At 36.9% G+C, this 26,984-nt stretch overlaps 1 protein-coding gene across 1 annotated transcript in view; it reads left to right on the forward strand.

Moving 5' to 3' along the window:
• LOC126158651 (guanylate cyclase 32E-like) overlaps positions 1 to 26,358 on the forward strand; it is a 660,283-nt gene extending 633,925 nt beyond the window's left edge. Inside the window, exon 23 of the mRNA XM_049916459.1 lies at positions 26,128 to 26,358. Within this exon, the coding sequence (XP_049772416.1) occupies positions 26,128 to 26,268 (141 nt within the window). The 3' untranslated portion in view covers positions 26,269 to 26,358. The remainder of the gene's footprint in view (positions 1 to 26,127) is intronic.
• The last annotated feature ends 626 nt before the right edge of the window (positions 26,359 to 26,984 follow it).

Raw genomic sequence — 26,984 nt, forward strand, 5'->3', positions numbered from 1 at the left:
TGGTATGTGTAACATGTGTACATGCAGTGTGCAAGACTTGCCACGTCTGGTCTATGTGGTAGTTTCTCACTGTTGTCATCGGACATTAGCTGTATTATAGAATGGCACCATCCCTAGTCTGAAAGTATTTTATGAAATGTGGTATCAGTGAAGTATAATGCAGTATTTGCTTTAAAAGACTAAGAATAGAAGGTGCCACAACAAATGTGTGACATCATATAAGGAGAAAACTAAATTTAATAATTCATTTATTTTTACAATAAAAATAGGAAGTAACTGATATGTTGCCAGTGTCTGTATATTTATTTATGTATTTAGTTTTGGTTGTGTGACATCTTGTACAGATATAGGACAGGTCAATTAATAATACAGAAAGTTAAAAATTACACGCACACACACACACACACACACACACACACACACACACACACACACACACACACACACACATCTAATAAGATCAATACAGTGCTGTGGACTACAAATATCTACATTAATCCAACGTTAAATGTACAACTAGTACAATTTAATAAACAAATAATTGCCATAAATTGTTTAATAATTTAAATTATAAAATTCTGCTTCATTCTGAGAGATATTAATTTACAGAGTAGAAACTGTGATCCATCAGAAATGTCTTCAGCTTTTTTTTTAACAAGCTGTCTTGCTTTATCAACTTGATCTTGTTAGGAAGGTGGTTATACAATTGTGTGCCTCTATGAGGGACACTCTTCTGGTAGGCTGATGTTCTGGCATATGAGATGTGAATGTTATTGCCATTTCTTGTTGTGTAATTGTGCACAGAGCTGTTCAGCTGGTAGGCATTGGAGGTTCTTAAATATTCTCTTACAAAGACTATTGTTTCAAATATATATATATATGCATGGCAGGTTCAGTATCTTTAGAGTAGGAAAAAGAGAGCAACATGAACCTTGCTTCTTTATGTTGCAGATGATTCTGATAGCTCGTTTCTGGGTTTTGAAAACAGATTGACTACATGATGCATTCCCCCAAAATATTAATGCATATCGGATTGCTGACTGTAAATGTGTGTGATATGCCTGTATTACTATTTCTCTGTTACAGCTTGTGCTTAGTATCCGTAGCATGTAACAGATTGATGATAGCTTGGTTGTAAGAGCCTTAATGTGTGTATTCCACTTGTATTACTCTGGAGATATATTCCTAGGAACTTAACATCATCAGCTAATTTTACAATTTTGTTGTTTATTTTCAATGCATGTTCATTTTGTTGTTTATAGTGGGATATATGAAAGTTCATGGCCACCATTCTCCCAGTGTTAATTATAAGTTTATTTTTTTGAAACCAGTGTGTTAGCTCCAGCAATGATGCATCTGTAGTTAATTGATCTCTTTTTGGTCTGACCCTATAATCAAAATACTGGTATCGTCTGCAAATAAAGCTTTCTGTTTGGTGTGGACAGTGTCATTCAGGTCTTCAATATACAAAAGAAAGAAGACAGGACCTAATGTTGATCCTTGTGGCACACCATGTTTGATGGTAGTTTTTTATGATGTGTATGTTGTTCTTCTTGAAATGTTTTCAATTATTGTGTCTTGTTTGAGAACAACGTTTTGGTGCCAGCTAGTAAGATATGGTCTAATCCATTCATTTGGAATATCTCTAATTCCCTTTCTTTCCAACTTACGTAGTAGGATACCATGATCTAAAATGTCAAATGCTTTGGATAGGTCCAAGAATATTCCAGTAGCCATTTCCTTTTCATCTACAGCTTTTAGAATGGAGTGCAAATATTCATAGACTGCTGTGGTTGCGGGTCTAGATTGCCTGAAGCCATGCTGATGGTTTGACAGCAATGAGTTTTTGTTAACAAACTCCAGCAACCTATTATAAAAGAGCTTTTCAAAGACCTTTGAGAAGTCACTAAGCTGTGCTACAGGTCTGTAATTGCTAACATTGTCTGTGGCTCCCTTTTTGTGCAAGGGGGTTACTTTTGCAATCTTTAGAATATTTGGAAAGGTACCTGTGGAAAAGGAGTGATTAACAATGTGTTTCAGAGGTTCTACAATATGATATCTTGTTTGGTTTATAATACAATCTGGAATCTCACTTGCTTGAGAAACATAGACCCCATGGGAGGCTTACAGTTCTCAATGTAGTGCATATTAGTATTCTGAAAGTTGCTTTGGATAAGATGATTTGCAGTTTTGCCAAAGTGCTCATTGAATATTTTAGTTACAGAGGTAGCATCAGATACCTGTTTGTTTTCCAGCTTTAAGTTAATATTTTTTGCCACTGGTTTTGTGTGTGTTTCATATCTTATGATGTTCCATGGGGCCCGTGTTTTGTTTTTTGATTTGCGGATATATTCATCATTTCCACTTTTCTTTGCTTCTTTAATAACTTGTGGTAGATTTTACTGTGTTCTTTGATATACTTTTGCATTTCTAATGATGTATTATTTTGTTTTGTATACGAATGTAGAAATCTTTTCCTTGCACTGGAGATTTTTATGCACTTGGTAATCCAACTTTTGTTTCTGGTTGGCTTTAATTTACGTTGCGTTAATGGGAAGACTGTCTCTCTCTCTCATCTTTTGCTTTCCCCTCTTTGGGGAAGTGTGAGGGGGAGTCTGTAGCCTTTAGGCTTTTACTCCCCTGTGAAAGTGTGTGTGTGATTTTTCTGTAGTTTTTGGTGTCTGTGATTTGTGATGATTGTTGTGAGTGTGTCTGGTACTTGCCTGAGGTGGGCGAGAAGTTTGTTGTTATATGGGGAGGAACAGGATGATGGATTTGGTGTAGGGATTTTCTCTTCGACTTAGTCGTCGAAGATCGTCATAGGACGCTTGTGCTTATCGCGGGACGTGTCATACCGACCTAGGGAGTGGATGAGTGCGTTTCTGGATCTGGAAGAACCCTCATAGAAGGCCCTTGCCAGATCCTGGAAACGCTCTCTCAGGAGTGGGATTTCGGCTGCGGCGTGCAAGTCGTCTGTAGGGAATCCAAGAGGTAAGTGCAGCGCCCTTCTGAGGGCGCGGTTCTGCAGCCTCTGGAGTTTGTCCAGGTGCTGCTTCGCCGCGTATCCCCAGACAGGGCACGCATACTCCATTACTGGCCAGATCAGGGCCTGATACACGTTTAATGCTAGTGGGCAGGGAAGGGAGCTTGTTGAGTTCAGGATAGGATATAGGATGGACATTCTGGCGCAGACCTTCCTATGGACTTCGTCTATGTGGGGTTTCCACGTAAGACGAGAGTCCAAGGTTACGCCAAGGTACTTGGCGGTTCTGCGCCAGGGGAGTTGGGTTCCATTTAGGTGAAGGTGTAGGGGGGGACAATGGGAAGACTGTGTCAAAATAGTACTTATATGATCCATGAAAGTTATCAAAGATTCTATTTACATCTGTTTCACTGAACACTTCATCCCATGTTTCTCAGCTTAATATGTTGCAAAACTTTGCTATATTGCCATCACTGAAATCCCTGCACTCAGTTATTTTAATGGGAGATATTTTCTTTGAACATAATTCCAGTGATAACAACACAGCCTCATGATCACTGTATCCCATCTTAACTGCTTCACTACTGTATGGAGAAAAGGTTTCTTGAATAAAAATTTGGTCTGGCACAGTTTTACTATGCCTAGTGATTCTTGTTGGTGTGTTTACTGTGGGGATTAAGTTGAACCTTTTTGTCATATCTAGTAATTCATCTTTGTAGTTTGAGGGTTTCAAAAAGTCTATGTTGAAGTCTCCACAAAAGATTTTCTTGTTCTTTGGTTCTAAAATACACTCCTGGAAATGGAAAAAAGAACACATTGACACCGGTGTGTCAGACCCACCATACTTGCTCCGGACACTGCGAGAGGGCTGTACAAGCAATGATTACACGCACGGCACAGCGGACACACCAGGAACCGCGGTGTTGGCCGTCGAATGGTGCTAGATGCGCAGTATTTGTGCACCGCCGCCGTCAGTGTCAGCCAGTTTGCCGTGGCATACGGAGCTCCATCGCAGTCTTTAACACTGGTAGCATGCCGCGACAGCGTGGACGTGAACCGTATGTGCAGTTGACGGACTTTGAGCGAGGGCGTATAGTGGGCATGCGGGAGGCCGGGTGGACGTACCGCCGAATTGCTCAACACGTGGGGCGTGAGGTCTCCACAGTACATCAATGTTGTCGCCAGTGGTCGGCGGAAGGTGCACGTGCCCGTCGACCTGGGACCGGACCGCAGCGACGCACGGATGCACGCCAAGACCGTAGGATCCTACGCAGTGCCGTAGGGGACCGCACCGCCACTTCCCAGCAAATTAGGGACACTGTTGCTCCTGGGGTATCGGCGAGGACCATTCGCAACCGTCTCCATGAAGCTGGGCTACGGTCCCGCACACCATTAGGCCGTCTTCCGCTCACGCCCCAACATCGTGCAGCCCGCCTCCAGTGGTGTCGCGACAGGCGTGAATGGAGGGACGAATGGAGACGTGTCGTCTTCAGCGATGAGAGTCGCTTCTGCCTTGGTGCCAATGATGGTCGTATGCGTGTTTGGCGCCGTGCAGGTGAGCGCCACAATCAGGACTGCATACGACCGAGGCACACAGGGCCAACACCCGGCATCATTGGGTGGGGAACGATCTCCTACACTGGCCGTACACCACTGGTAATCGTCGAGGGGACACTGAATATTGCACGGTACATCCAAACCGTCATCGAACCCATCGTTCTACCATTCCTAGACCGGCAAGGGAACTTGCTGTTCCAACAGGACAATGCACGTCCGCATGTATCCCGTGCCACCCAACGTACTCTAGAAGGTGTAAGTCAACTACCCTGGCCAGCAAGATCTCCGGATCTGTCCCCCATTGAGCATGTTTGGGACTGGATGAAGCGTCGTCTCACGCGGTCTGCACGTCCAGCACGAACGCTGGTCCAACTGAGGCGCCAGGTGGAAATGGCATGGCAAGCCGTTCCACAGGACTACATCCAGCATCTCTACGATCGTCTCCATGGGAGAATAGCAGCCTGCATTGCTGCGAAAGGTGGATATACACTGTACTAGTGCCGACATTGTGCATGCTCTGTTGCCTGTGTCTATGTGCCTGTGGTTCTGTCAGTGTGATCATGTGATGTATCTGACCCCAGGAATGTGTCAATAAAGTTTCCTCTTCCTGGGACAATGAATTCACGGTGTTCTTATTTCAATTTCCAGGAGTGTATTTATCATCCTTTCAAATTTACACAGGAACTCTTCTGTGTCACCATCAGGGGATCTGTATATAGTTATAACAACTAGTTGAATGTCAGTAAGTTCAATAGCCACCTTTTCAAAGACTTTTTCTTTATTCAGTTCAGGATATGTTTGGATTGCTTTATATCTTAAATTCTGCTTTACAAAGATAGCTATCCCTCCATGTTTATAATAAGACCTGCAAAATGAACTGACTAGGGATAAACCAGGGATATTTAGTGTTTCTATTTGTGGTTCTTGTAGCCAATGTTCTGTTATGCAGATAATAGCAACATTTAGGTCAGAACACAGTATTATTTCTAGTTCTTGAAATTTGTTAGTCAGAGACTGAACATTATGATACATTATATGAAATGGCAGAAGGTTGGATTTAATTTGCTTACTGCATCTACTGTTTTTAGTCATTTCTGATGAACCACTCACGTCAAATAAAGTCCTGACCCTGTTTATCTTGTGTTGTTCTTCTTTGCTCTGTTTTCTACTAAAAATTATTCAGGTGGGAAGTCAGTACTCTTTTTCTTCTGCCCTGCTCAATGGACACTGCTGTTGGTGTTGTTTCTTCTATATTTATAACAGAAGCTGGGACGGCTGCACCTGTATTCACGATGCTAGCATAACTTTTCCTTGGGTATCTTCCTTGACAGGTATCTGGTGTTAACACTGATTGTGTAGGCCTACTGTCAGTGTGGGAGCAATCTTCTGATGCTGTTCCTGTGATTTGGGACACCTCACTGCACTTTGATTGACTATGATTAGTGTTCTGTGAAACTGTTAGTACTGACTGAGATAGAGGAATCGTTGTTAAATCAGGTGTCCAATGACCACTTCTCAAAATTTCCATGATTTTTTTTTTACTGAGAAATGATTTTCTCCTCCTATTGAAGTGCATGCCATGTCTGGTAAAGAATTCACGGACCATGTCCCCTGTAGGGAGAAATAATGTGTTCTGAAAGACTTGGCAGATTTTGTAATACAATCTGTTGGCTTTCTGAATCTCTTTGTTCACACAGGAGAAATCTGGAAGGTCATGCCTGTGTGGAGTTCCCACAACAATCATTGTTTGCTTGTCCTGTGATCTCAGTGTTTTCATTAAGCATCTAGTGGCTTCTTTGAATTCATTTTTGTACATGTCATTAGCACCTGCTATTACTACTGTGCACCATTCTTTATTGGAGCAATTCTTAATGATTTCACATATAGGTGCTCCTAGTTTGATGACACTGGCGGTGTTTACACTGTGATCATTTCGTAAAATGTTTGTGATTCCTCTGCCATGACTGTCGGAACATATACTGATTTCATGTTTATTCCTCGGCTCTTTACATAGTGTTGCCTTGTCATTCTTTCTGTTCTTTATAAGCTTTGAATTAGTTATACTAGACGTCGAAATTTTGTCACTATTACGTGTCGGTACATGAAAGTTCATCAGTTTAAGCATAAGGCGGAAATTTGAATTGCACACAGTGTCTTGAGATGGTTCATTACTTCTCAGTTTCACAGAGTTTTGCGTAATATAGATTAATGAATCTTCAAGCATCTTGACGTAATTTCTGCCATCTTTTAATTCACTGAGCAGTGATTCTGACACAGAAAGCTCCACTTCCTCAATGCACATTTGAATTGCCGATTCATGACCATTACACTTTGTAACACAGTCAAATGTTATTTCCTTATTATCGGCTCATATGCAACATTCAAAGTGGGACCATTTCTGAAATGTTGAGCATATTCGGAGTCCTTTTATCACTTTTTCACTACACAAAAGACACTTGGTGCAGATAAAATTATTGTTAAATGTGGAGCGTTTTGCCAAAGCCTGTGTACCTTCCGCCATGTCTTTATCTGATTGTAGCCCTTGACTAGGGACAAACTAACATGAAAAATAGAGTTCTGAAACCTTAGTTTTTACCCTTTAGCATCAACTATTTATAATGTCCACACAATGTTATGATCCTCAATTACAACATGGTTTTTGAGCAGACTTTAAAAAAATTAGTATCAGTAGGAGAATACTGGCGATTTTTTGTAGTATTCAACCACGTATCACTTCTCAAGAAAAGCGGAGAATGGTGGATGGACTAAGTTTTTCATTTGCTTATTTAATTTAACATTTTGATTTTGTTTATCTTGAAACTGAGAGAACCAAAATTTTTCAATTGTAGCCAATTTGTATATTTATTAATGTTTTCTACATTATAATGTGCAAAAGATGGTTATTCAGGCTTTTGACAGGTAGTCACGTTAATGTTTTATTATCGTTAAGCCAATAGTCAACTTCATTCATAGCTTTAACAAACAGACTTGTGTCATCAGCAAACAGTGTCATATCAGCTGCTTGACTTCTCATTTGTAAATATTTAGAATAGCAATGTTCCAAGTACAGAGACTTATGGCATCCCAAAGTAAATTGCATCCACATTGTGTCTCTACCCTTTGATAGGGTTTGAACAAATCATGTGCTGTTCTATGAATCCCATAGAAAAATAGTTTTCTGAACAATAAATTATGGTCTGCGACATTAAATAGCTTAGATAGATCCAAAAACAGGTCTCAGTTTAATTCATTATAATCTATGGAATTTATGATCAACTTTAAAAAGTTATAGATGCATGTGTCAGTTGACCTAACCAGTAGGTAGCCGGCATGGTAGCTCAGCGTGTTCAGCCAGAGGGTTAGCTGCCCTCTGTAATAAAAAAAAAACTGAGTTAATGGATCAACACCGAACTTTAATGGATGTCTTGTGATGTCCACCTCAAGCAGATGCAATGAACAAAAGTGAAAAAAATAAGATCTTTTAAAAAAATATATATACCCCGGTCCAAAAACTAATATTTGGTGTTTATTAAGAAAATGATAGAGTCTTTCATACATCGCCCTTTCAATTACTTTTGAAACACCAGATGACAGTAATATAAGTCAGTAATTAGTAAAATCAACTGGTGCCCTACTTGTAAAGTGGCATGATATTTTTTTTTTTTTTTTCTGAGACATCTGTATTAAATGAAACATTAATGATGTCAGCAAGTTGGTAATTTGAGTGTCCTGCACTGTGTTTTATTGCTCTGTCTGGAATCCCATCACTAGCACATGACATTTTATTATTTAATGTGTTTGTAGCATTTTGTGGCACCGATGCATTTACAAGATATAGAAACACAGTCATAAAATTCATAGGGAGTTGCACCCTCAAGCTGCAGTTACAGTTAATGACTCAACAATTAGAAATTTCAGAGAAAATCGTCAACAGTTAGACTGGGATGAGGTGCACAAGGAACCCAATGCTAATTTAAAATATAACTTATTTCATGATACACTTGTAAGAGAATTTGAAAACTGTTTCCCCAAGAAAGTAATTAAATCTAATTATAAGAAACCATGCAAGAAACCTTGGCTTACTAAAGGAATAAAAATATCTTGCAACCACAAAAGGAAACTGTATCTAACAACAAGAAAGAGTAATGACCCAGTAACAGCCAAATATTACAAAAACTACTGTGCTACATTAAGAAAGGTTAATAAAAAGTCCAGAAGCAAGTGCATAATGTCTGAGATTAATACCTCTGATAACAAAATCAAAACAATTTGTAATATTATTACAAGGGAGACAGGGCAACCAAGAGTACAGGATGACAGCATCACCATAAAAGCGAATGGAAACTTGATAAAGAACAAGCCAGAAGTTAAAAACATTTTGAATAATCATTTTTTTAAAATGTTGTAGAGAAAATGGGATCTAAATGTTCATTAGAAGAAGCAAGGCAGTTAATGGAAGAGGCCTTACCCACATCATTTGATACAATTGAAATTCCAACCACCTCTCCTTCTGAAATTAGGAAGATAATTAACACTCTCAAGAATAAAAGCTCACATGGAATTTATGGCATTTCCAGCAGGATAATAAAAGCTTGTTCCCAAGAAATAAGTGGGATTCTTAGCTACATATGTAATAGCTCTCTGAAGCAGGGTATTTTCTCAGATAGACTGAAGTATGCCATTGTTAAACCACTGCATATAAAAGGGGATACGTCTGATGTCAACAACTACTGCCTTATCCAAAATTCTTGAAAAAGTAATGTATTGTAGAGTAGCTTCTCACCTTTGTAAAAATAAAGTTTTAACAAAATGTCACTTTGGCTTCCAGAAGGGTTTTTCAACAGAAAATGCTATATACATTTTCACTAATGAAGTATTAAATACTCTGAGTAACCGGAAGTCACCCATTGGGATTTTTTGTGATCTGTCAAAGGCTTTTGATTGTGTAAATCATGGAATACTTCTAGATAAGCTCAAGTACTGTGGTATGAATGGGACAGTGCTCAAATCGTTTAAATCATACCTAACTGGAAGAGTGCAGAAAGTTGAAATAAACAGTTCACATAATATGCAAAAAAACTGGTGATTTCGCAAACTGGGGAACAATCAAGAATGGGGTGCCACAAGGTTCGGTCCTGGGTCCTCTGCTGTTCTTAATATATATTAATGACTTGCCATTCTATATTCATGAAGATGCAAAGCAAATACTTTTTGCTGATGATACAAGTATAGCTATCACACCCAACAGACAAGAATTAACTGGTGAAATTGTTAACGATGTTTTTCAGAAAATCATTAAGTGGTTCTCTGCAAATGGGCTCTCATTAAACTTTGGCAAACATAGTATATACAGTTCCACACAGTAAATGGAATGACACCATTAATAAATATAGATTTCGATCAGAAATCGGTAACTAAGGTAGAATATTCAAAATTTCTAAGTGTATGCATTGATGAGGTGTTGAACTGGAAAAAACACACTAAAGATCTGCTGAAACGTTTGAGTTCAGCTCCTTATGCTATTAGGGTCATTGCAAATTTTGGCGATATACGTGTGAGTAAATTAGCTTACCACGCGTATTTTCATTCTCTGCTTTCGTATGACATCATATTCCGGGGTAACTCATCATTGAGTAAAAGTGTGTTCATTGCACAAAAGTGTGTAATCAGAATAATTACTGGAGCTCATCCAAGATCATCCTGCAGACACTTATTTACAGAGCTAGAGACCTTCACTGTAGCCTCACAACATACATATATTCACTTATGAAATTTGTTATTAACAATCTGAATTAATTTAAAAGTAAGAGCAGTGTACATGGCTACAACACTAGGAGAAAGGATGATCTTCACTACTCAAGTTTAAATCTAACTTTTGCTCAGAAGGGAGTAAATTATGCTGTTACAAAAGTCTTTGGTCACTTACCTAATAGCATCAAAAGTCTGACAAATAGCCATATAGCATTTAAAAGGAAATTAAAAGAATTTCTTAATGGCAACTCCTTTTAGTAACCTGATGCATTCCACATCATTATGAAGTGTCGTATTCATGATCTATGGAACAAGTACTAATCTAATCTAATTTACTTTGAATTTGCTTTGTTTCTGTATTTGTGTAATGTTTATTGAATGTGTTGGCTATCTGCAGTGGATCCCAAACACATTACCTACACCTTTAATAATAAAATTTTTGTGTTTTTAAATTTTTCATCTGTTTGTATTTGTGTTTATTACCTCCCAGATTGATTTTATTTTGTTGCTGCCCTTCCTGATATATGAGTCATTAAAAGGCATCTTAGCTGCTAGTGTAACATTCTTCTATACTTTCTTGTAAATCCTGACATAAGTTTTTGAGGTGGTAGTATTACTGGCAGATTTGATAACTTTCTGAAGGTGTGTGCTGATTTATTTATTCCTCGAGTTGCCAATGTGCTTGCTTTAATTTTAACTTTGGCTTGCGTAATTGGACATGGAACATTATAACAAAGGCTATAGCTTGCAAGAAATGACAAATTTTTATTGACATCACAGGTTGATTCCATGTCCCAAGTTATATTTTTTTAACATGTGATTAAAAATCTCTATCTTGTCTTCATTAATAAATCTCCTCCCTGTAACTGAAAAAATATAATAGCCTGTTTAATCTCGATATGTCTGCCTTGTGATCTTTTACTTCAGTGATATGTTCACAGTCGGTCTTGTTGAAAAATACTTGGTCAGTTGTTTCCAGAATGAGATTTTCACTCTGCAGCAGAGTGTGCACTGATATGAAACTTCCTGGCAGATTAAAACTGTGTGCTGGACCGAGACTCGAACTTGGGGCCTTTGTCTTTCACGGACAAGTGCTCTACCATCTGAGCTACCCAAGCATGACTCATGCTCCATCCTCACAGCTTCACTTCTGCCAGTACCTTGTCTCCTGCCTTCCAAACATCACAAGCTGGGATTTCGGATCATGGATGCATAATAAGATTCCAATCCATGCCTTGCTATCATTACGCTGACATCTCTAGGTTGGGTTATGTTAGAATACTGGGCGCACTATCAGTTCAGCAACTCAATCTATCAGAAAATTCTGCAACCAGCCAGTAAATGGGTAACTTAACTATGTTGATTAGAGTGAAAATGCCAAATGTCTTGTGTGAAAATCCGTGCTTTGATATCAGATGTGTGACATCTATATACTATTCCTGTTGCCTCAAAATTGTTAATGTTTGATTACTGGACAGGATAAGTAATTTGTACAGTAAGTTATACTCTCTGCAGCATTAAGTGCATCTTTCTGTCACTGTATATTTTGCCGCTGTGAAGTTCTACGAATACAGTGTTACCAATTAATAGCTGAATTAGTTCTCTTCTGGGTAAGTTTATGAAGGAAGAGATGTGTAAACTGTGATCTGTAAAATTGGTGCTGGCCATCAACAATGCTGTAGTGTTAATAAAGTGGGAGGAACCACTTTTAAAATTCACCTGCCGTGTGATCTATCTGATTTGTCAGGATCCCTTGTAGTATCAGTTTCCAGAATATCTTTTCAGAATATCAAGAACTGTGACTCAAGGATACGTAAAACAGAAAGCAACATCAAGATATGTAAAACCGAGTGCAACATCAACAACAGATAAGAGGTACGTTGCACATGGAGTTTGTTCCTGCAGGAAAAGTGACGTTAAGTGTACCACAGTTTGCAAACTATGAGAAGGCCAGTCCTGCACCAGTGTTCCAACTGACACTCCTATTACTGACGTTGATGACTGTGACATAGATCATGACATCTTGGAAGAAGGAAGAAGAGATCCCATTGCAGATATGAATATGGAAGAAATGGAAGAATTAGAATTAATCGAACTATCCCTCATAGTATCAGTTTTCAGAATATCTTTTCAGTGCATCAAGAACTGAGGCTTCAAGTATGTAAAACCAAGTGCAACATCAGCAACAGGTGAGGGTGCGTTTAAGTGTACCAGTGTTTGCGAACTATGAGGAGATGAATCCTGCACCAATGTTCCAACTGATATTCCTATTATTCACATTTATGACTATGACATAGATAATGACATTTTGGAAGAAGGGAGAAGAGATTCCATTGAGGACATGAATATGGAAAAAAATGAAGAATTAGAGTTTAATTTAGTTTAGTTATGTCACGTTCCATAGATCATTTTCCCGATTATTTTATCAATGTGATGTGGAACACGTCAGATTACAAGATATATATACACACATAAATAATGCTAATATTAATATTACTGAAATTTTTAGTTCTACACATACAACTACATTTAGAGGTACTTTTTTTACCATTTCTGAAACAGAAACTTGTCCATGGAGTAGAAGGAGTTGTCCAAAAGATATGATTTTAAGCTAGATTTAAAACTTGATCTGGTACTGCCAGTCACTTGATGTTGTTGGGCAAATGATCAAAGATTTTTGTTGCTGAATAATGTACTCCTTTTTGAACAACTGACAACTTCAATAACGGATAGTAAAGGCCATTTTTCCCTCTAATGTTGTACGTATGAACATCACTGTTCTTCACGAATTGAGATGGATTATATGTAATGAATTTTATTAGTGAATATGTGTTGTCTGATGGTGCAGTTAAAATACCTTTCTCCTTGAAAAGGTGCCTACATGACATCGTTGGGTGAACACCACTAATTATTCTCACTGCTCTCATTTTGCAATCTAAGTGGTGAGTTACCCCAGAAAACTATTCCATAAGACATTATTGAATGGAAATATGCGAAGTACATTAGCAAGCTGATCTGTTTATTACCAAGACTAGCAATTATATGAAGAGTGAAAGAAGCTGAACTTAGTTGTTTGAGAAGCTCAGTAATATGCTTCTTCCAGTTCAAGTTGTCATCAATGTGAACACCCAAACATTTGGAGAAATCTACCCTGTTAACTGAGCCCTGTTCATATGCTACATCAATTGTCGGTATGACTCTATTCTGTGTAGAGAACTGGATATAGTGAGCTTTTTCAAAATTAAGTTAGAGTCCTTTTTCTGAGACCCACTTAATAATTGTTTGAACGACATCCTTAACAATACCTTCAGCTACTTTTTCTGGCATGGGATTTATTATAACACTCGTGTCATGTGCAAAAAGTACTAGTTCCACTTGCTGAACATTAAGTGGGAGGTCATTCACATGAATAAGAAACTGCAGAGGACCTAAAATTGAGCCCTGTGGGACTCCCTTTGTGATAACTCCCCATTCACTAGAATTTACCACCCTCCCAACATTATTTGTGCTATTCAGCACAACTCTTTGCTTTCAATTCCATGTTATGTGAGTCCTCAACCTCCCAAATGTGTAAAGAAGTGATACTGTAAAATTAATAAAAACAGGTTGTACATATTACAGTTTATTGTATTACTTTAATTCAGTTTTATACAATCATATGGACCGAGCGAGGTGGCGCAGTGGTTAGATACTGGACTCGCATTCGGGAGGACGACGGTTCAATCCCGCGTTCGGCCATCCTGATTTAGGTTTTCCGTGATTTCCCTAAATCGCTCCAGGCAAATGCTGGGATGGTTCCTTTCAAAGGGCACAGCCAACTTCCTCACCCGTCCTTCCCTAATCCGGTGAGACCGATGACCGCGCTGTCTGGTCTCCTTCCCCAAAACAACCAACCAACCAACCAATCATATGCAACTCAGTTTATATTGTCAATTGAATTAAGTTTCTTTATTGCTAAAAAGCAGTACTAAACCTAATGTATTTCTTTTCACTAATAATCTTGGAAACATTCGCTGGTTGGTAACTAGGAAGCTGATATTGGTTATTAACCATGTGCTTTATGTATAATTGAATAATGGTGATATTTACTGATATTTACTTACCACATAGAGTTTTTGTCTACTTACCACATAGATTTTTTGTCACTTTCTTTTTTTCTATTTTTTAAAAACACAGTTTGATACTCTATACTCTCCTATAAAATTTTGTGTCAAACTGGCCATTTCTTTGATGCTGCACATTTTATAGTGACAAAATGAGCATTTTTCAAAAAGTGTCTGAAATTACCATATTTTGACATAGCTTTTCTGTAGAAAATGTTAGTCAAATAGCAATATTTTGATACTCGGTTGATGCAGAATTGAGTGCTCTGCATTTTATCTAACTTTAGTTTTCATTTGATCAAACACTTAGTTTCACCGTAATTTGAAAAAAACTATTTTGCTGGTTTGCTTTTCATCATGGCTGAAGATCAACTCAGAACTCAGGGAAAACTCAGATTATTCATATCAGAGGGCTACTTGAATGATTGAAACAATTTCCAGAATTCCATTAATTTTTTGAAGGCAGAACTCTTATTTTCTTGGCCTACATGAGCAGTATGAAATTGTCTCCCTATACAGCTGATGATAAATGTAATATTTTCAAAATGCATCCATTATATTACTAACTGACCATGAAATAATTCATGTTTCCTTCAGGTTGTAATGCTGCCTCGTCATGACCGGTGTGGGTTTTTTAAATGTTTTAGAATCTGTAGTTCAAAAAGCAAGATCACATCAGGTTGATGACAGCAAGAAAATACACAATCATGAAAATGTAGGCATCATAATTAATGGTTCGCAGGAGAGCTTCTGTAAAGTTTGGAAGGTAGGAGACGAGATACTGGCAAAAGTAAAGCTGTGAGTACCGGGCCTGAGTCGTGCTTCGGTAGCTCAGTTGGTAGAGCACTTGCCCGCGAAAGGCAAAGGTCCCGAGTTCGAGTCTCGGTCGGGCACACAGTTTTAATCTGCCAGGAAGTTTCATCATAATTAATGAATTGAAGTACAGTTGTCCTGTTTTGTTTAATATTTTAAATTGATTAAATACCCATTATCTGCATGAAAATGAATCATCAGGCACAGAAGTCATGATTGGAAAGTGGAAAAGTTTGCAAAACTGTGTTTTAAGTCAGTTTTCAGTGCAAAGGATGATTTGCATGGTAATAGTAATAATGATCAGACTTCTTTCACATTATAAACTGCAGACTCAATTGATGTGGTAGAGACACACAGTATATTACAAAGGCACCTAGAGATAAAGCTATATTGCTTACAACAGCATCAAAGTGTAGTGATAAAACTATGGTGCAAATCACAGCCTGGTTTGTCACAGAATCTTCATTGTATGTCACTGAAGCCTCCCGCTGACTCAGAATCAGAGGGACCCAATCAGTTCTGGGGACAATACTGTTAATTGTGAGCTTCATTGAAATTCCATAAGTAAGGCTGACCTTCTCAACCTTCTCTCCCATTCACTGGAATGATCCAAATATGGCCTCAAAGACCAGATGACAGGTACCATTTGTTTCAATATGTGCCATTATCTTCATTTGGCTGCTGCAATCTGTTCCTTCAGTGGCTGCCTTAGCAGCCTTTCGACGTGTTGAATGAGGCTTTCAGCAATAGTCATTGGCATTACTCACTGTATGTTCAAACTGCTGACTGTTACCAGACTCTTGCCCATTTGTGCTTGTGGCCCCCTTACGTGGGGCTTAGTAGGCTTACAAACAGTTCAAGTCTGTCCATTGGCTCAGGTTCAAGTTCATTGGAATGTAGGACCTCAAAGTTGTTGGTTAGGGAGATTGGTGTAATACCCTCTGTTCTCCATGATCTGTGTGTCCCATGTACAATGTCCCTAGGCTTACCATTGACACACCACTCACAGTTATGTGGACCAGGAGTGATAAATCCTGCAATTCTGCAGAGGTGAATTTAGAATTAATTAAGAATTAAGAATTTTATTTACCATAGATGATTTTACAATGATATTGGCTTTGTCATACAGCGATGTACTAGTACATACAGAATAATAAAATAAACAACTGTCAGTACATTATAGAATACATTTCAAGCATGGCAGTGTACCAAATTACACCAGGATAACTTCTAAAAGTTAATATACTATAATATAATATACAGTACTATTGTATTGTTTATTGTATACACTATGTAATTACACACGATTAACCACAGCACACAATAATATGTTTAACTACAGACAACTTTTAAATGCTAATATCCTCCTCAGGTATCTCAAAGAACTCTTTAATGTCATAGAATGGATCATCTGACAGTCAGCTGTACTACTTAATTTTTTAAAAAAATTATAGACTCAACATTAATTGGCAGTTTATTGAACATTTTGAGTGGGTTAACTTTGTGGGAATTTCCTGTTCTTGCTAATCTGTGGTGCAGTATGTCTAAATTACCCTTAGCCCTGGTGTTGTGTTCATGTATTTCCCCTCTGGCAATAAATTCTGAAATATTATTTTTGATAAAGAGTACAGACACATAGATGTATAAATTTATAATTGTGAGTATTTTGAGTCTGGAAGAACGAGGACGACAATGCTCCCTATGACCTCTTTTACATATTATGGACAAGACCTTTTTTTTGTAGTTTCAAGATGTTCTTGATGTGAGGGGAGTGCCCCCATATAATCAGACCATATGAAATATGTGACTGGAATAGCCCAAAGTATGTCACCCTAAGGTACTCTTAAGCTCACTACCTCCCTTAGTTTCAAGATAAGGTATGCCACACGAGATATTTTTCCACATATGTGATTGACATGTTCCTCCCAATGGAGTTTAGAGTCAGTGTGAATACCTAAGAGTTTTGCCGACTTATTGCCAACTTCATTTGATGTTCCCATTAAAAGTTATTTGGTTTTATCACGATTGCACAGGAGCTTATTGGCTGCAAACCAGTCCAGAGCCTTATCAGGTGTTTCTTTTGTTGGTTTAGTCAGATCTGAAATGTTCTGATGTGTGGTAAGTAGTGTTGCATCATCAGCATGTTTTTAGGTAAATCTTAATTCCTACAATGAAGAAGAAGGGTCCATGGATAGACCCTTGTGGTGCACCTGTGCTGATTGCCATTGCACAAGAATTTACATTTGTCATTGAAACGAATTGTTTTTGGTTACTTAAATAAGAATTTATCACAGCTAAAGTGCTCCCTCTCACCCCATAAAACTCTAGTTCCCCCAGTTCAACAGGAATGCAATCAAAAGCTTTGATTAGGTCACATAATACATGTGATACCATGTTATTGTTTTCAAAAGCTTTTAAGGTTTGGTCAACGATTTCCAAAATGGCCCCTGTTGTGTATTTCCCCCTTTGCGAAAACCAAACTGATTGCTACATAGGATTTTTTTTTTTTTTAAAGAAGCTGCTTATTTGTGTGTGTATCAGTGCCTCAAATATCTTTGAGAATATTGGAACAATGGAGACTGGTCTTTAGCTTTGGGGAAGATGTTTATCCCCTTTTTTAAAAAGTGGGACAGCTTTTGATACCTTAAGCGCATCTGGACAAACCCCAAATTCTACACATTTATTAAAAATAAAAGCTAATGGTTTGGCAATCGAGTGTATTATCTTTTTAATAATGTTATTTGATAACCAATAACAGTCCATACTTTTAGAACCTGAAAATTTGGATACAGCTTTTATGACATCAGCAGGTGTGACAGCCCTCCATTGAAATACTAGGTTAACAGGCAGTGGTGTTCCAACAAGGTCCATTGCAGATGAATTTGTTGCTATAATACTGTTACTTATTTCTTTAACTGAGTTTAAAAAGTATTGATGTAATTCCTCAAGTTCAAGCAGAGCTGTTTCTGTACATTTTGGTGTATTCTCTTGTTTTATTATTTGCCTTGCTGCCTTGCATTTATTGGGAGCCCTTTCTATATGGTTCCCCACTGCTCGCTTTTTTTGCCAGTAGAAGTTTAGCTTTGTAGTATTTTTTGCATTTCAGATATGACCTATGAATGTTCATGCTCTGTTCTGCTCCTTGGTTAGCGGCTTGCTTATGCATCTGGTACAGCATATGCATGTTTCCTCTAATTTGTGCTAGCTCTTCTGTAAACCAGTTGAGACTTTTCTTTTTCATTTCACTTGGAAATCTAATTTATTTATTTATTTATTTATTTATTTATTTTATGGTTGAACAATAATACCATAAATCTGTGTACTTTTTAAAGAAGTTATCAAAGGTAATTTCAGCTTCCCTTTTTCCAGATTGACAATTATATATAAAGTCCCAATCTGCACTTCCTAATCTATCAACAAACATACTTACGTATTCTTCCTTTTCCCCTCATACCATTACTACTTTAGGTTCTTCGTTTTAATTGGCTGCCACTTACAGAGTGTAAGTAGTGGTTCATGATCTGCAAGTCCACTTCCTGCAAGTCTGACTGTAAAATATTCCTTATGGAAATTCACAACAATATTGTCTATCCAGGCATTCTTACGTGTGGCACAGTTATTTGTACAATAGAGATCTAATGATCTTAGCATATTCAAAAATGTCCTAGCAACTGGCCTCTGTGTGTTACTATTTCTATGTTGAAATCACCACATATAGCACTTCTTGTTTTACCTTTCAATATCTTTTTAACTATTAATTCACATTTTTCAATACACAAATTTACATCACTATCTGGCGACCTATATAGACTAACTACCACTATATTTTCATTCATTAGTTTTACACAACTAAACTCCCCATCTAGTTCTGAGGAGTACATAGATACATCAGTTCTGGAAAACTTTATTCCTTCTTTGACAAAAATTACAGTGCCACCATTCTTTCTCTGTTTTCTACATGTCATGTCTCCCACAACATACCCTTGGGAAACAAACATATTTACTTGTTCTTGGGTTAACCAGTGCTCAGATACACACATAAAATCTACATGCCCAGTGTTACATAAATGTTCTAATTCTAAAATCTTATTTCTAATACAACGGGTGTTAACTTGTAGAAAAGTAAGTAGTTTGTCTCTGTCTGTATTTATACTTGAAGTTGTAGGTTCATTTAATGTCTTTAATCTTGATGCACTGCGATCATCTGTGTTATGATAGTCACATTACTGTTCATCCACTTGATGACTCACTTTGTTAACTGCTTTCTACTGTGAAACCACTGCTGATCTCATCAAAATCCTGGTCCCTTGGTTGTGGTTTCTTTCTTTGGGTTGAATACCATATTCCACCAGTTGGTATTCTCATTCCTTGAGCCTGGCTTGCTACTGTTCTTTTTGCAAGAAGTTCTCTCTTCTTATATGATGTCTTCTTTCCTGACACATCATTTGCTGCTTCTTCTAACTTTTGCACTGATCTCTTGGGTTTATTTATTTCTTGAGTAATTGTCCTCTCCACACATACAGAACTCACTTTTAAGGATTCTGCTGTTATTTGTGCTGGAGTTGTGTCAGTAAAAATTCTCACTGATTCTTTATCTGAGACTGCAGTATCCTTCCATTTAAGTTCTATTGCTGTTTTGTACACTTCCCTGTTTGTTTCCACTGATTCCTAAACCCTTGTTGCAATTAGTACTTTACCAGTTGCATTTAGGTGCTGTCCATGTGCTGTATGTAGCTCCTTGTTACTAGGTGTATTAACAAAACAAGTGTTATGGAATCCTTTCACTATCTTTTTTAGTATTCTGTTTGCAGATTGAATTTCTTGGTTTACACAAGACCATTCAGGCAGGTCATGCCTGTGTGGTACACCAGCTACAATCACATTTATGTTTTGTAATTCTGACAAGGCTGTATGTAGTGAACGAATTGCCAAGTTGGCTTTATTCTTTGCTATGTCATTAGCCCCTGCCCAAATAACTGCAAAATCTTCATTTGTCAGCTTATGCAGGTCATTGCATTTTTTTAATATTACACTAGTGGGGGGACATGGTATCACCTTCCCTTCAACATCATATTTATTTGAAGCTAAGTTTAAAATGTTTCTTGCACAGTCTCTACCATGACTATCAGAGGCAACAAATATTTTGGGTCTCATACTCACTGACTCACTCTCAGGAGCAAAGCTTTGCATTTTCATTGCTGCACCCTTAGATTGCTTTCCTTTTTGAACTGTGTTCTATCTTGTGATATGCATGCTGTGTTGTGAATCATGTTTTATGTTGAATGCCTCAAATCTGTAGTTTTTACACATTTCTTTCTTGGCTGATTCTCACTTCTGTAGTTTGTTTGTTAGTACACGTATAATTGTTTTCGAATACTTAAGTTCCTTTCTTACTGTTGTGAGTTCATTCTGTAACTTTTTGCACAGACACATTTTTAACAGGTCTGTTTTGATTTCATCCCTATTGCCACATTCAGTACGAAAACAATCACTACATTTCCAGCTTTTCACTCTATTTGTTGCATTTACACACGAGTAATGGAATTTCCTCTTACACTTTGCACAACTCACACCTTTTTTTGTTGTTTTGTTACAAGAACACAGATTATTCCATGCTCCCTCATTTATTTCGTCAATAGTATTCAGATTTTCCAAACTGGTCGCGGCCATTGTGCACGAGTTAGTAACAAAACACAATGTGTCACTGTTCTTTCAATAGATTGCCATATTTTTAGTTACTCGCAGAGAACAATTACTAATCCACATGCACACACTATAATATGTTTAGCTTAAGCTCATTAAACTATCAAAGTAACTTATTTTATTCATGACATTATCAATACACAGCCATTCCAAAGCATCGCTGGACACAAGATCCACAAGAGATAAAAATACTTGAGGTACCTTTGGTGCCTCTGGTACATGTATCACAGTTGCCCTCCCAAAACACCCATTAACAACAGCTATTAATCATGTAACAGCAAACAGGATGATTTCTAGGTGCTTATGACCAGCAATTAACTCATCCCATGTATGAGAGTGACATTCAAAGTAGGAGTTCATTGTAATTTGTGCTATTTTTCAAAACAGTAAACAAGTAATTTTAAACTGAGCTTGCTGATTTGGCTGGGTGTGTTATTCTACAAGAATTATAACTCAATTTTATGGACTGACACAGTTAACTCTTCTCAAAGAGATTTCTGTAATTATGAGAAAAAGTTTGGGTAAGATTAACTGATTCCCAAAAGCTACTTGGAACTTTATGTTTTCAAAATCATGACAACTAAAAAACTCCAAAAATAGCTGAGTTATATGATAAATGCAGACAGGTAATATACATTACCGTTGGAAAACTAAACATAACATGACATTATTATGAATAGGGTATATTCTAGTCATCATATAGCAGAGATGCTGAATCGCAGATAGGCACAACAAAAAGACTGTCAAACAAGTAAGCTTTCAACCAAAAAGTCCATCATCGGAATTAGGCATATTACTTTTTACTTCAGTAGTATCTTGAAACTAAATGAGCTTCACATATTCCAAATACAGCCTACATTGTTAGGCTAAATGATAAAATAATAAATAATTATGACTGTTAACACCTTACAATGCAAAACCTTAAATATTAATATCAGTTGATTTTATATTTATAAATTCAGTTATATCATAAAAAGGATAAATAAGTAATAAGTTTAATAGCTTGTTTCTGAAGCTAGTTATAACATGCACAAAACCTGATTTATTGTACTGATATTTGACGTGAAAGTATGAAATACATTTTTTGCAGCACAGGACATTCAAAAGTACACAATATATCATGATACATACACAAATTTAATATAGTCAATATTATACAATGTCTAAATTTTATATAAAATTTTATAATCTAGAACTTATCTGACACACAAAGGAAACATCAGAAGTCAATTTAAATATGTGAATAAATCCATGGATTTCCCAATTTGCTTGTTTGATGACACCTTCTGCTCTAGCATGCCAAGGATATATACTATAGTGTAAGCTTATACGGAGTGTTCAAAAAGTCTCTCCGCAGTGCCGTATGATCGTTTGCCGCGCTTGCCGTATGCCACAGTGAATATACCGAAATGAAACTCAGTGAAATGCCAGTTATTAATTTATTGAATACTCATTTTTACTTACAAATTTTCACATTAAATGATGAAAGTGTCCCCCATGTTGTTGAATATACAATTCAATTCGTCTAATCATACGGGACGCGCAGCTAACAATCATACGGCACTGTGGCGAGACTTTTTGAACACCCTGTACTACTAAAAAGAGCAAAAATTGTGGAACACAATGAAGCACAATGCTGTTTTTCTCTTATGAAACTAAATTGATTCTTGCATGGTTGTTATATTTAATAATTGATCTTTCTGATAAAAGGAGATGAATGAACACTGCAGTTGCAGAAGAGATGCTCAATAATCCAACTCTAATTTTACTAGAAATTAATGAGTGTTTGTATACAGGATGTCTCTTTTTAAGAATCTTGAGGTCCATTTTCCCTCACTCTCTCCCTCCCTGCCCCCTCTCCCTCCCACACATCCCCTTTCCTGCCCCCCCCCTCCCTCCCTCTCTCTCTCTCTCTCTCTCTCTCTCTCTCTCTCTGTGTGTGTGTGTGTGTGTGTGTGTGTGTGTGTGTGTGTGTGTCTGTCTGGTGCCACCCTCCTCACTCCCATTGTGTACGTGGAGTCAATCCAGCAGTCCAGAGAAATACTGCTCATCATCTTTTAGCCAATGTCAACAAAAACCATCTGCCTGTTTCTTGTTACAAACAAAATGTTGTTGAAAGAGGAATTTTATGTAAATAACTGATTGAACATTTCTAAATTATTCTACTATAATATTTAGATTCATATGGAGAGAAAAGGGTTACAAATAACGAACACTCCAGCAGTGCCAAGTATTGCTGCTCAGTATGTGGTACAGGCAGGCACAGGAGGTGAAGGAAGTTGGGCTAGTGTTTTGTTGTACATATCATTAACAATACAGTATATATGTGATTTACTGCACACTATAAGTAAAAATAAAGTGCAGCTATCTCCTTTTACCTCTGGTACTCTTTATAAAGGTAAACATTTGTTAGCCACATCTTCTTAGCCCAACTTGTCCCATTTCAAGTGCTGGACTGTGCTATCTGTCTCCTGTCACCGTGCAAGAGTAGTACTCAATTGCTGCTGGAGCACTTCATATTCACTGTCACTGATAACACATATCATTAAATCATACTTTACACTAGCCTTATTTGGGGCATCACAGGTTCATGTATTCTGGCTTTTAGTGGATATTGGCTTTGGCTTAAATTTAGTCATCCATATTACCTCTGCAACTGGATTTTGACCTCTTCATTTGATTTCTACCCAAAGTCATGCTTCTTACATTGGCTGATCAGGCACTTAAATAATTCTTTTGCTGCTTGGAATAAACTCCACTTATGCAATCTAAATGTATGAGAAATAACACTCTGCAGCATAGGCGAACATTAGTTTGTCAACAGTTCTGTCAGCTCAAATGTACTCATAAACTATTGAGAACATACTGATAACATCACTTCATTAACTACATTATATTTTTGAAGTTTTCATTCATGGAATACAGTGTTGCAAAGCAATGTTACTTGAGGGCTTTCTGGAGACAAATCAACAGCAGCCCAAAGCCATGGTGCATTGCCTGTGCTTGGTGAACCTATTAGTCACCCCATTGGTTGTGTGCCATCAGTCATTCTCTGGATCCAGTAGACTCTAAAATACATACAGCGCAACAAAAAGTAGCATTCACCTACAAAGCTAATGACATTTTAAAATTATATCATTCTTCATCAATACATAAATATTAAATAAACTCCATCAAGCTACCATCAATTATATTCAAATATGACATCACAGGTGACAGTTCTCATGAGGTGTCCATAATTCCTGGTTTTGTACCATCACAGTCAGTGTATCAAATGAGGACATAAAATTCATTTTAAAAACATTTTGTTTGTAACAAGAAACAAATTTATATTTTCCATTTACAGTGGGTGTCAAAATGCTGAGGAGAATATTTCTTTCGGCTGACTCCATATATATATACTGTATATATCTGACAGAACACCAGAGGAAAGGCACATAGCAACTCCTAGAAAAGACACCCAGTATTCTGTTGTAAAAGTGAAACGTATGTATTCTTTCTACTTCATTTTCCTGTGGTGTTTCTTCAAGATGTGGATCCTTTGTTTTAGAACTCTGACCAGTCAGTTTATAACACCAAAAATGGAATAATAAGTGTTTTTAAAAAGCAGTATAAAATGTTTGATCACAATATTAATAAACAAAAATCTGCTGTCTTAAGCACAGCCTCCAATTCAGTGTCCATAATAGATAAGGTGTTTGGTTCTCATTAAAATTTTGTACTTTGTCACAAGTGCTTCACTGTCATATTTTATTTCTGAGTAAGGCAGTACATTAATTGGTAAATGAGACATTAGGCTTAGTCTCGAAGACTGTAGTTAAATCTCCATTCAGTTACACTGATTCTTCTTCCTCATTTGTGTGTGTGTGTGTGTGTGTGTGTGTGTGTGTGTGTGTGTGTGTTTGATTCATTTCTGGTTAGCTTTGGCACAGCTTGTTTCCTACACCATCCTTGTCCACTGCAAACTTGTGCTCCATACCTATTCACATCAACATCAGTGAATTCCTGAACAGCCTTTCCTTTTTATCTTCTCCTTGAATTTTTAATAATTCTGTGTTCAGTTGACATAATCACAGTCATTTAAAATGATCATTGATGATAAGGATTTTAATTGATACATTTTTCCCCAAACACATTATAATAAAAAATTCATCAGAACTTTAGTAAGTAATAAAACAAACAACTCAAGAAAAATATCAATAATATCATCTGACAAAGAGTCATGTAGTACTCAACATAAAATCATGACTTTCAAACAAAATATATAAATGTCTAAAAATAAGTATAAAAAATGTGATACAATTTCTTATTCACCACTCAAATCAAACAAAAATTCTTCCACATTTATAACAGATTACTCATTTGACCCATGTATCATGAACATTGAGTGAAATGGAATTAAAACAGTTGTGTGATTATAATTAGTTAAACATACTATTAACCTAATCTACTAGGCTTCCATAAAAACATTCATACTGTTCACAGTTACACACACATTTGATTACTAAAGTTGTAGTATAGATCAGAATCTTGACAAGAAGTATAACATATTTATAAAAACTCACAACATGACTTCTTTTTATCATAAAGCTTTCAGTCAACAAAGAATTTTTGTGAATGCTAGAGATAAATTAATTATGAATGGTTTGCAAAATTTGAAGCCTTTTGACGCCAAAGGAAGACAAGTGTAAAACAGATTTTAAATGGACTTGACTATTCAAATAGTAGAAGACAAATTATATTTTTGTGAGATGATATCTCATTTCAAAGGTAAAGAAAGAAGACTATCTCAATATGTTTCAGTGCACATATCTTCCTTTGGCTCAGTCTAAATAAATGACATTTAGTCTCCTGATTCTAGCATACAAAATTTCTTTAAACTGCTTATTATTTTTCCATTTGCAAAAACTTAAAGGAACTGTATCTCACAGAAACCTGCCATATAAAAGCCCAGGTAACATGGATGAATTTCTTGTAATGGTAAATTTCAGTCACATACTGGTTTAAGTCCTTTTGTTGATGTGTAGTGTTTAGATCACTTTTCATACTTATCAAGCAAAACTAAGTCTTATTTGCATTACCATAGGATGTTTCATGTTTATAACAATCACACTTACACAGTATGTTTATAAAACGGAACATAAATCTTACCTTGTTCAACCAGTTAACAATGAGTTCAGTACTCTGACTCAGAAAATGTGAAATATATATTTACAGGGTTTCCTCACTGGGACTGGAAGCTGCTCAAATGTTGTGCATACACCAGTTCATGTTTTCAAGAGTGGAAGACATAATTGTGGACGCTCACATCAGTCAGAGCCAAATGTCATTTTTCGTGACTGCAGTCCTCATGTATGACTATTGTACTAATGGCTGTAGTCTGATACAAGTCACTGCTCCAGTGGCGCTGCTATCTCTATACCTGTGCTATGTTACCAGAAGTGGAGAAATCCCTCTGTTTTCATCTCCTATGAATTTACAACTTTTACCACATTGTTGTTTCATTTAGATCTTGTAAATGTAACCACAGCTAACCCATAGCTTTGGGAACAGGTTTTTTCCAGATCATATTTGAGAAATAAGTAATTTCAGATTTCATTTCTGTCTTGTATGTGCATGATTTTTATGTATTATAAAATCATAGGAAAACATACTGGCAATTTAAGGAAAGGTGATTATGGTATATTGCAACACATGCTTTAGTCAGATTTATTGATGACTGATGACACTCTGAAACATTTGTCTAAGATATTACATAGCATATTTGGGTGAGGTAATCCCTTTCTGGCCTGCTGGCCTCCATCATGTACTAGTCACATATTTATTTGGCACATATAAATGATACATCTATTTTTGATAAGTAAAAAGATTTGGAAAGGCAGCAAATCTAATGTATCATACAAAGAAATAAACAAGGCCTCATGTAATTAAAAACAGGGATAGAAATATATTAAACACTATTTAAAAAATTACATGCAAATGATGTGATGATAATAGAAACTACAAGGTTACATATTTTATATATAAAATAATAATTTAGAAAGGTATTAAAGAGATATAGGATTGGAGGAAAT

The sequence above is a fragment of the Schistocerca cancellata genome, chromosome 2 (genome assembly GCF_023864275.1).
Source record: "Schistocerca cancellata isolate TAMUIC-IGC-003103 chromosome 2, iqSchCanc2.1, whole genome shotgun sequence".
Classification (NCBI taxonomy): domain Eukaryota; kingdom Metazoa; phylum Arthropoda; class Insecta; order Orthoptera; family Acrididae; genus Schistocerca; species Schistocerca cancellata.